The following is a 12,269-nucleotide window of genomic DNA, read 5'->3' on the forward strand; positions in this document are numbered from 1 at the left end:
CAACTACACATACACCCTGTAACTGCAGGCTATGTGTTCTTATTTCATATCTCTATTTATACCCATAATATTTTTCTTCACAGTCAAACTCTCCTCACATGTGTCAGCTGTGATCAGTATGTTGCAAAAACTGCCAACTGATTTCTGACAGGCTTAAAATTTTAACTCCAAAATAATTACCCAAAGAATAAAAATAACTAACAAACATGTTACGACTGCTCATGAGTTAATCCCATACAAAACAAAGTGCCAAGTGATATCAATAGGATTGCACCTACTGGTATTTCATACTATTAATGTAGGAAATTTCTCATTTTATATATATGTAACTGAACAGCATTCGTTTCATTAAAAATATAGGAATTACAAGTAGGATTTACACTTAAAACAGAGGGAAACATCTAAAATGAATAGGAAGCACCTGAGAGGAGTGAGGGATGGAGCTTGAAATACTATATTTACCTTTGCCATCATAGCAGAATAGGCAATATATAAAGGATCATCTTCTAGTTTGCTATAAAGAGTAAAGAATAACCAAAATTATTATATAGTAATAAAAAGAAGTCATACTCCTACTAACATTTAAATACCGTTTTATTAAAGGGTGTTTTATTAAAGGGTATTTTATTAAAACAGAAACACACACCTACTTAAAACACAATTATACTTGAAAATCAGTTTATGAATGCATTTTCTTATCTCAAACCAAGTCTAATTTTTAATTAAACAGTTTTGAGGTATATTTGGACATCATGGACTTTTGGACTTAGGTTGGATAAGTAAGGATCACTGGCTGTTGTAGGCGCAGAAAAGTATAATGGAGATATAAGTTAGAATAATTATAACAGTCAGATGGCAAGATTACATTAGCCATACATAAAAAGCATATGAAGTACCCTACTCAGAAAAAATACATATTCCAATCAATAGTCTGAATTCAAAGCAGAAACTGTCACTGAAAGAGATTCATGCTGATCATCTATGAAACCTTTTCTGATATACTGAATAAAACGTAATGAATACCAGCACCATCACCACATATCTATAAGCAGCAGAGACCAGGGGAAGAAGGTACTCTGAATAAACCAGTAGTTCCTGTAGACTTTATGTTTTTATAAGAATTCACGCTCAGTTATTTCTGTATTGGGTATTTACCAGGGTTTAAATTTCAAAAACAGTCAATATTTGTCTCAATAAAGAGGTTATATCGAATTTAAATACATGAAAACTTTAATGAAACTGAGAGGCAAAAAAGTATTCACTAAGGAACACTAAGGAACTGAAGTTGTGCTAAATCACTTCTTTAATGCTACTAGAAATTCAGTTACTGTTGCTTTTACTCAATGTGCTTTTCAAGACAGCTTTTTTTACCTTCTCTCTGTGAGAGCACTGCGACTAAAATAGAGGATAATCTGATGAAGTGGATCAGGCTGCTTTTTCTCAGTCTCTTCCTCTTCCTCTTCATCTTTTTTTGGAAGTGTCTGTCTCAAGATTTATATCAGAACATATAAATTAAGCTTCATGAGTAAGAAAAAAGTCACGTAATTAAGCTTAGACAGGATTTCAGTAATTTTATTCTCTCCAATTTGTATTAACTTCCAGTATTCACCTTACTCAATAGCTTACAGCATAACCTGCAACATTACATGCCTGTATGTCTCAGGAGTTAAGAATATCTGATTGCTATTCATAATTGATGCTAACTTTATAAGTTTCTCATTTGCAAGGTATTGAGAATGAGACAGTGAAAATCTTAGGGAAGCCTTATTCAGCAGAAATTATGTGTTTCCACTGGACCAGACTTGAAAGAAAATCCCAGCTTGATTATTTAGCAGAAATATTATTGGTAATGGAACTGTTATAATAATATCATCAGATACATCCTAATTAAACTGCTCTTTGCTACAATACTTACATACATCATATTATTTAGGTAACCTTGATTCAACAAATGTAATGACTGCTTTTATTGTCAATTTTGAACATTTTTTGGCAGTTTGATATATAAAAGAGCCAGGCAGAAGAACAGCATATCACCTTTACCTTACATGTGTAATCACCCCTTTGCAAGGTTTGCAATTATTGTCGAATTATCACAATTATAGTAATAATTGTGGTTACAGGAGTTCAATTTACTGCTTTAGTAAATCTGAAATAATTGTAATCACTGTTTTGATTAATGGCTTCATTTCTGCCTTTAGGAAAAAAAAAACAACAAAGACTGTGACCACATGACTATGAGAAGAATACATTAGCTTTGATTTTTAAAATATCATACAACCTTCTATACCAATGGGTCTTTATAAACACAACATGACGGGTTTTGCTAATGCCAAAGCATCTCCTGGTATGTCTTCATATGATCCATGAAGCCATATATTCATTTTCACGGTATTTAGATACTATAGGCCCTTTGGAAGTATTTTAGACAAACTAACTACAGAGGGGAAGAGAAAAAAAGTAGTAGGCTTTCTGAATCAATATTCAGTAACAAAATGCTGAAATTTACTGATCACTTTTATCAAGTACACATGCAAATAAATTTTTGCTGAATACGGCTGTATATGTTTACCTCTCCTTATGATGTATCAAAAAGGGAAAAGCAAAATTAATTTGGATCAAAGCTGAAAATGTTAAAATTAAATATTATGTATCAACAGAAATTTAGAAAGGGGAAAAGGATCAACTGTGTCAAGCTTAAAAAAACAGTAAATAAAATATAGGAACATAGGAATTACCATAATGACAAAAATAGTCTGGCTGTTCATCTAATCCATTTCTCTTCCCAAGAACGAGTATCACATAGTTCATCTGAAGGCATAAACCACCTTAATGCAGAGTGCATCACAGGATTAATGCCTTTTTGACCACAGCAGAAAATTACCTTACGCCATGAAGCATAAGGAATAATATTTTTTAATTTATATGCATACAGTACACAAAAATTAAATATAGGTTATAACAGAAACATGAAATATACACTAAAGTGGGCACTGAAAAATATGCCCAATTATGTCAGTACTTACAGCCAAATCCTGAACTAGTTTCTCCTCAAATGAATATTCCTCTGTTTCTATCCAATAGTTCTGATAGCCATGGAGGAAGAGGTTAATAGAACGGTGCCTGGGGGGGGTTGTGAAAGTGAGATCAAGAGGGGTAACAGAACATAGTATAACAGCTCAGGTGGTTAATGATTAGTAAGGATACGTATTTGTACAATTCTGATCCTCTGATTGGTCAGTGAAACAAAATGCAAACCATAGCTAACATTCAGTGACAAACCAGCATGTACCTTTGAATATTATTACTATTTTTCTATACATGTGTATATATGTTACTTTTTGGTTTTAAAGCTTTGGGAGTGCTACCATACATTATATATGAAACTGCAGGACTGGAACCTTAATGCAAGCATGGGAAAAACACACACTTGAACAGACTAATTTAAAGATGAATGGGATTTACACCTAGGATATGTAAATCTTGTTTACTAGATTTATGACATTGAGACAGCAGAAGTTGGCCACAAACAACAAAATAAGTATCGAGTGCTTTCCACCATGGTATCTGCAGAACAATCGTTGCCGTCTTCCACAGAGAGAAGACTAACCTCAGCTCCTTTTCTTTCAGTTCCAAATAAAGGCAGTATTAATATGTCCTCAAAGATGCTGATTAGAAATACACAAAACCTGCTCTAGAAAATGACCAATTTTAGAAAACTCCTAGGCATATTAATTACTACTACACAGTACCCATTTAACTAACATCCACAGAAAAAACAGCTCCTGGCAATAATGCTACATATATTAATGGCCAAACTATTCCATCTTTATGTTACATTTTGGGGACAATCCTGTTTTGAGGCACACTACATGAAGTTATAAATGTTGTTTCACGCAGCCTTTTCATTTACTTTTATCCTGCAACACAAAGAAAAGCTATACAAATTGTCTGAACTGACACTGTGCACATGAAATACTATTTTATAATGGAATAGCTACTGAGCCAACCTTCTGTGCTCTTCTGCATTTTATTTTTACTGGTGGCATTTTATTATCAAATCCCAAAAACTGACCAATCAGAATCCCTCTGAAAATTGTACAAATTCATGTTTTATGATAACATCAAATCATGGCTGGGAAGGAATAAGTGTGTGCATAAGCAAGAGGCTCTCCACAAGTTACATTACCATTAAATTGAGTATAAGCCTGTCATACTGAGTTTTTTCATGTACTTTTTCCAGCCAAACACGTTGAAAGGTGCTCAGGAAGAAATTGCTAATTTTGTGTCTGAAGAAAAGCATATAGGTTTTCATTGAAGAAAGGCACAAGTTAAATTCAACAAAGTAGTCAGAAAGAATATAATTTGTAAACTATGAAAAATTGCCATGTATAACCTTGCTGTATCTATGTGCATATACAGAAGACAGACAGTAAGACAAATTTTTTACAAATTAATTTCCTTAAAACATCAAACATACATACATATATCTCAGAGAAAACATTTATCACATAAGACACTTTTTCAAAGCCACGCACATCAGTTAAACACAGAACATGAGGAACTAGTATTTCCTAACTTAACTGATTTTTTTCTTCTTGAAAAAAAGAAAAATATTTTAAAATATAATTATTTATTTTCTATCTTTAGGCACTTCTAGAAAAGGGAGTACTGAGAAAAATTACTTTAACTTCTAGCGTAAATATTCTATGATTTAAGAAACACCTGTGCATCAATAAACATTTTAATTTCTGAAGTATCATCCTGGAATTACTAAGAAATGGTACATATAAGAATAAATTTTGAAGAAAATTAAAGAATGGAAGTGACATTAAATTATAATGAAAGCCAACTGAATCTCCAGAAATTTTCAAATTTCCAATAGAAAGCTGCAACTAAAATGAGGAAAAATTAAACTGTGGTTCAAAGGGATTTATATAGCTCCTAGAATTAATCACACCGTACTTGAAATAATCTCCCTAGGGTTCAGAAATGTCTTAACACCACAGTCAATTTAAATGATGGAGACAGAGGTGCATAATAGTGACAGCCTTATTTTCCTGTCAGAATCTTATGATTAATCTAGAAAAAAATGTGTCTATAAACCAGTGAATTTTAAAACTTTGCTCTGCACCTATCAATTGAGCGATATACCTAAAAGTTTCTGCTCATTGCTGGGGGGTTGGACTAAATGACCTTTAAAAGTTCCTTCCAACCCAAACCACTTTGATTTTACGATTCTAAGTCTTGCCTGCGATGTCACAATTAATTGGCTAAAACAGTTTCATGACAGTTCATTTATAGAATCTACAAGATGAAAATCTACAAGATGAAATAACTGCACAGATTTGCTTCACACTCAGGAATAAACTCCACCTCAAAAATCTACCATAAAGTTTATGAATCAACATCAATCTTTTTAAAACAGAAAGGTTTTAATGAAAATGAAAGAGGAATGCACTACTTCAATGAGTATTACTCCATATTTTATTGAAAATGAAAATACAGATTCATAACCCATTTTGCCTTTTGATAAGTATTACACCAACAACCTCAAAGGTAATAAATGTGGTTTTTTTCAAAACGAAAAAAATAGGACAAACTATTTTTATCATTTTGGTGCTCACATATATTCCTAACATTTTTAAGAATTCATAAATCCATAAATTTATAAATTTAATTATTAATTAAATTAATAAATTTATAAATTACTCTGGTTCTTTGAAGGTTGCCTGAAGGTACTATGACAACTTAGAAAAAGTTATAGTTTAGAACAACTACTTTTTGTAACGGAAGGATGCGGGTTTTATACTATAACTTTTTTTGTCTTGTGCAAACCCAATACTCTTCCTATATGTTAGTGGCACAGTTAGAGACCTTAAGCCAACATTAAGCATGTAGACTGGCATTTAAAAATGCAATGCAACTCTTCTGTTAAATACTTTACAAACAATCTCTGAACAAATATATTAAACATAAAAGGTGAAAAAATGCAGAAGGTGAGAAGCAAACTTAGAGATGTACTTAGGCTGTATCTGAATAAAAAGCAGAGTTGTTGAGAAAGAACAAGGTAAAGGAAATGACCCCAATGCCTCATGGTCTTAATACTCTGTTTAGAGCAGGAGATAGAACCAAGCACAGGATGCACTTTATCTCAGACTTTGTGGTATTTACATGCAATGGTAGCAAGAAGTAGAGCAAAACGCAAGTACATAATATCATTCTGCACTGCTCTGGACCACTAGCCTCTGTAATGCATGTAACACTCAGTTGTAGTAGCTAAAAATTGTCTCAGACAATGAAGCATTCCTGCCATAGGAGAGGAATAGCCATACAAAGTTTAAAAAAAAGAATACAAACACAGGAAAATAAAGAGTAAAACCGGCAAGCAGAGGCAAAAAGGGGACAGAAACAGCAACATCTTAACAATTTCCACAGATAACTTGAGGAACTATACAGAGTAACAGCTGACAAAAATGAAGCATTCTGGTTTTGAAGCAGTGTAATTCCTATTGTCTTTTTCCCCTCTGGTTATTTGTTAGGAGATAAGTATTTTGTTGCTGCGAGGAATTAGCTGACAACCAACTCTTTAGTCTCTTAAACAAAATCACAGTCAACAAACTTGCATGGGTACACACAAGAAACACAAGTCATATTTGCACTCAGAAATGTAAAGAAAAGTTACAAAAAAACACCAAACCAAAACCACCTTTATGCCATTTACCTTGGCAGGTTGTATAACGGTGCCATTCGGAAACATGCAACAACAGCCCTTTTGCGTTGTTTTGATAGGAGTTTGTGCCAAACAGCTTTCTTTGATCTTAGTGGTTGTTCAACCTATGGAAAAATATCTTCTAGCACATATAGAGGAAACACTTCAACTTTTATTGAAAATTTTGTGTTTAGCTAGTGGTTAATGTAGTTAGCAAATTAGAAAACGTTACAAACGCTCCCCATCATCTGAAAAAAGCAATCCCAGGCACAGCTACAGGTTGGGCAGAGAAGAGATTCAGAGCAGCCCTGCGGAGAAGGACTTGGGGGTGCTGGTCGATGAGAAAATGAACATGAGCCAGCTTCAGTGTGTGCTCACAGCCCAGAAAGCCAACCGTATCCTGGGCTGCATCAAAAGGAGCGTGACCAGCAGGTCGAAGGAGGTGATCCTGCCCCTCTACTCTGCTCTCGTGAGACCTCACCTGGAGTACTGTGTGCAGTTCTGGTGTCCTCAACATAAAAAGGACATGGAACTGTTGGAACAAGTCCAGAGGAGGGCCACGAGGATGATCAGGGGACTGGAGCACCTCCCGTATGAAGACAGGCTGAGAAAGTTGGGGCTGTTCAGCCTGGAGAAGAGACCTCATAGCAGCCTTCCAGTATCTGAAGGGGGCCTATAGGGATGCTGGGGAGGGACTCTTCATTAGGGACTGTAGTGATAGGACAAGGGGTAGTGGGCTCAAACTTAAACAGGGAAAGTTTAAATATAAGGAAGAAGTTCTTTACTGTAAGGGTGGTGAGTCACTGGAATGGGTTGCCCAGGGAAGTTGTGAATGCTCTATCCCTGTCAGTGTTCAAGGCCAGGCTGGAACAGAGCCTTGGGTGACACTGTCTAGTGTGAGGTGTCCCTGCCCATGGGAGGGGGGTTGGAACTAGATGATCTTAAGGTTCTTTCCAACCCTAACTATTCTATGATTCTATAAAAAAAAATACTGGAGGCCTTATGTACAGTACCTCTCAGTTTATACATAAAAGCTCAAGATGTCAGAGTATCTCATGTGGGACTCCTTGGTAAAACTCCAAAATGGTTATTTTGTCTGTTTCTAAGTATGCATATTCAGTTTTTTATGTGAGTGAATTTCTGTGCCATAGCACTTGTGAACGAGGTGGATTAACTTTAATTTGGAAGAGTACAAATATACCTTTTTGTAATTAAACGGTATCATTTCAATAGACAAGCAATCTATTCAAAAGCTGCTACAGCATCCTCAAGTGCAGATATAGGAGACAGGCTAAACCCAGAAACAGAAAGTGCACTTGCAAACATATTTTCCTAAAATTACAGAGTTTTCAGCTACTGCATGGTGACTATTTGTATACTATACTTTTTATGGCTGTTCACAAAGTCAGAGGCAAATATATCCTGAGTTTTCTCTGAAGCTAAATTGAGGCACAACAGATTATGTTAAAAACTGCATATATGCATCTGTATGTGTGTGTGTGTCTGCATGCATGCACAAAAGTAATTTTTATCTGGAAACTTTAATAATGATACTCACTGAAGTCAAAATAAACTCTAGAAGGTAAAAAAAGGAAAAAAAAAAAAAAACTTACTTTAAAACCAACACAGCATGGACATTTAACTTTTTACCTGTTCCAGGTGATACAAAGCAGCTGATATCCTCTGCACACGTTCCACATTTCTCTCTGGGTCAGTAGGTTCATCACTCTTCAAAATGTCTTTGTATAAATTTAACTGCCATTTCACAGCTGGATCATCAGACTAAAAATCAACATATTTTGTACATAAGCTGCTGAATGAATATACTGAATTTGACCACCACCACTGTTATTCTCCTAGTATAATAAAGAACGCTGCAGATACTCCCACTTCATGTATTCCCCTTTAGTCAAAATTAATATCTGCTAGCTGCTCAGGAAAATGGCATTAGATTTTCATATATCTATATCTATATACGTATATGAGAGTATATGTATACTGTTGGGTAGCTGAACTCAATCCTTAAGCAAGGTTCTGTGTTTTTATTTCATGAGACCAAATAAAGCACCCCAGGACTTCTGTATACCATTCAACAGCATTAAAAATGAAGAACATTTAGTACTGGGGTTGAATTTAACTCCTTGCTGAACTTCTGTACTCTACAGGTGGAAAGCTGTTCAATGGAATCTATAAACGACAACTGGAATTTCAGTAGGTGAAGTTGCAGCCAAAGGTGTAGGGTTTTTTGCAAGACAAAAATAGAAAAAACACAGTAGAATTACTTACTGTGTCCAATTTAAATTTATGTAAGTACAGACTTACAGCAACCAGACAGTCATCTCCCATGACAGATAAGAGTTACTCCTATTATGTTCAAAGACTGTAGGCAATGCTCTAAATTATTTACTATTTACAGAATGCTGAGGACTCCATTTGGATATCACCTTTGACAGTGTATTCGGTATATAAATAGTAGGAACATAAATGATCTTGAAAAAAATCTGAAGGTGACACAAGTGTTTCTTATTTTATCATAGTTACTTTAAAATGTATCTGTTCTTAGAAATAGTATTTAAGCATTACTGCAAGTTAAATTCAAGAAGAGAAGCTGAAATACTGTAGTTTTAATTTTATTTTCTTCTCAGATCAAGTTGATTCTAAGTAATTACAGCTTTAAAATTACCAATATTTCAATTTTTTATGCTTGTTCCACTCTACAAGAATTCCTGAAATTTGAAAATAGCAGCCAAAGCTACAAATAAACCAATTATACTTACAGAAAAAAATGGGGAAAAAGGGGCAATTTTTCTAATAAGTTTTCGGGTTCTTTTTAAAAATTACTTTTACATTTCATGATAAACAAAACAATTGTGACTTCTGTGTTTTAAAAGTACACACCAGCATCTTCAAGACAGATTTTTTTTTACATTACCTTTTCCTGCAAATGTAAGTTGTTACGTAAATGTTCTTTGACTTCATCATCAGTATCCCTCTGTAGAAAAGTAGAAATATTTCTGAATTCAGATTATGACTCATAAGACCACATACAACCTAGAGCAGCTATCGTCTTCATATTGAACCTTAAACTCTCTTCTTTTCCAAGTACACTAAAGGTTAACAGAAGAGCATGGGACAAAGGCCTTTTTTAATTTTGACCACAAAACAAGGATTAAACTTTGAAGAGAGAATGAAAGCTAACTAATGCTATTTCAGTATTTGATCCAAATGAAATTGCACATGCAAAAATGTACATTGTATACAAATGGAAAATGACATGGAAATGATGGCAGCTGTCTATGCACTTTTTCGTGTGAAAGCACAATTAGCAGCTGTAATTGCTTACAGCACATTGATACATCCAATTATATTGACTGCTTAGATATCTCTGCCTCAAAGTTCAGTTTATAAAGTACTGCTTATTTTGCATTAAAAACTTCAAGGAAGTATACACTTACATGACTGTATCGAGTCTTAGCCAAAGAGATGAGTTCTTGATCTCCAGGAGTACACATATTCAAACCAATGGGAAGCATCTTTTTAAGTGCAGCTACAATCAAGGATGTTTGTATGGAGTACAAATCCCCTCTGCGTTTTGATTTCTTTCTCTCTTGATCTTGTCCCCCAGACTACAATTAAAAAAATAGAAAAGTAAATGACTGCAATTCTTAAACTTTTCTAACATACTCTCCCCCTAATGGTCCAAGGAAACTATGTTCCTGTACAACTAATGAAAAATGCTGCATTAGAGGAAGGGTGTACAGTATTATGCAGAAAATGTAAAGGAATACTTTTGGTGTGTGCCAATGCAGAAATTGTAATAACTAATATTTTAATAGCAGTAACATCCTTGAGTGTGCATTCAGACATATGAATCTATGTTTTCTGGATGTTGCCTCTCAAATCAGAAACAACCCTAAAGTTAAAAGCTGAGTCAGTCTCAGGGGACACTATTAGTTCTCCATGTTGAAGAGGAAAATTCAGGATGTTTAATTTTTGTTAAAAACTTGCATAGTTATCCAGGGTTTGAATGAATGAATATTGTCTGATTTATCTCAACTGAAAAATACGAGCATCTAAAAGACTTATTCAATGCAATAAAATGCCAATCTTATTGCATTTAACGAATTAGTGCCCTTGGGAAAAGCCTGCCCATTGGCTTTGGTTAATATAATCAAGTCTGGGATGAAAAATTAAGTCTTTTGCACCTTTGGAGATCACAAGTAATAGGAAAAGGAAAACAAGAGACAGAGAAGTAAACAGCACAACAGAATAACATCTGCCCAATTCTCTTACAAGAGACAATGTATAACGATATTTCACACACTTTTTCATTTATGAGACAGCAAATCAAAACCTTTAGAATAGACCCATATATTTAATGAACATATGAAAAACAACAATAACATAAAAGTAGCCCAGTTCTGAATTCTGTATCTAGATTAAACTCCTACTGCACTCAAGAAGAGTTTTGCCTAAGATAAGATTTCAGGACTAGGCCTCCAGACTTACACAAAACTACAAAACAGCAAATGCTTGCATTTAACCCTCCACATCCTTTTCCCTCTGTCAATAAAGTTTTACTGACTACTGCTTTTATAATACATTGTGTAGTTTGACATATGGATACAGCAGAATCCACTGCAATTCATTATTTATCAATACTACCACACAATTATCACAGCAATCACTAGAAGAAAAAAAGGCAGACATACATATAGTACTCAGTGGTCAATTCTGGCAAATTCAGTTTTCTAGATGGTGAAGCACTGCGAATATAGCTGGTGGTGAGCATTGTGCAGGTCAGAGGGAACACACAATGGATGTGGCTTCCTTTCTTAAGGAACTAACAATTGCAAGAGAGTACTTTGCCTCAAAGCTTTGCTTTTGGAAGTGCCTTAGAAGTAGCAGTGATGTAATGGCTATAATAATGATATTATTTGTACTCTACATTGACAGCAGACAAACAAATCCCACAATGTATCACTGTATTCCAGTGGCGTCACTGTGCATCTTAAATAAGGAAGACCAAAATATATAATCAATATATAAAAAAAAAAAAAAAAAAAAAGAAAAGGAGAGATACTGATTTACTTTTCTGCATCTTTATGCTTTTAGGCTTGAGGACATTTTACACATCCAATTTTATTTTAATTTGAGATTAATAACAAAGTATGAACAGGATAGGTAAACCTTAAAACCTGAACAGTTTCAAATCTGAAAACAAGAACCATTCTGCCTTTGCCATCAAATTGTTCTACCTGGGAATTCACAAGTCCGGCTGATAAATATTTAAGTAGAGTCACAGACAGAAACCTAAATGGCAATCAAATTATGCCTCTTGCAGTTCTAATAAGCAACTATAGGAGTAAATGCAATAACTTGATTTCATTCAAGTGGATAGATTTTGCCTAAATAATTAACTGTGCTAAGAGGACCTCAACAGGAAGAATGAGATAATCTGGTTGTCTAACAGCACATAATCTTAGTTGTTTGAGGATCTAAACGCAGAAATGGACATTTTTTAAACTTATACAGACAAATAATTACAGAATATCCA

At 34.4% G+C, this 12,269-nt stretch overlaps 1 protein-coding gene across 7 annotated transcripts in view; it reads right to left on the bottom strand.

Annotated features, from left to right (window-relative positions):
- RYR3 (ryanodine receptor 3) overlaps nt 1-12,269 on the bottom strand; it is a 223,905-nt gene that overhangs the window by 27,046 nt on the left and 184,590 nt on the right. For 6 of the 7 annotated variants that reach the window (XM_061463377.1, XM_061463371.1, XM_061463370.1 and 3 more), the window contains 7 exons: nt 10,168-10,338; nt 9,645-9,704; nt 8,363-8,494; nt 6,725-6,837; nt 3,027-3,123; nt 1,372-1,481; nt 463-514 (listed from right to left, as the gene is read on the bottom strand). In XM_061463377.1, the coding sequence (XP_061319361.1) occupies nt 463-514; nt 1,372-1,481; nt 3,027-3,123; nt 6,725-6,837; nt 8,363-8,494; nt 9,645-9,704; nt 10,168-10,338 (735 nt within the window). Of the gene's footprint in view, nt 1-462; nt 515-1,371; nt 1,482-3,026; nt 3,124-4,189; nt 4,290-6,724; nt 6,838-8,362; nt 8,495-9,644; nt 9,705-10,167; nt 10,339-12,269 lie in introns of all 7 variants that reach the window. The other variant, XM_061463372.1, reaches the window with a different exon arrangement.

This window comes from Pezoporus flaviventris, unplaced genomic scaffold (genome assembly GCF_033815535.1).
Source record: "Pezoporus flaviventris isolate CSIRO_AGI_PZ_B2104156 unplaced genomic scaffold, CSIRO_AGI_Pfla_v1 ptg000036l, whole genome shotgun sequence".
Classification (NCBI taxonomy): Eukaryota; Metazoa; Chordata; class Aves; order Psittaciformes; family Psittacidae; genus Pezoporus; species Pezoporus flaviventris.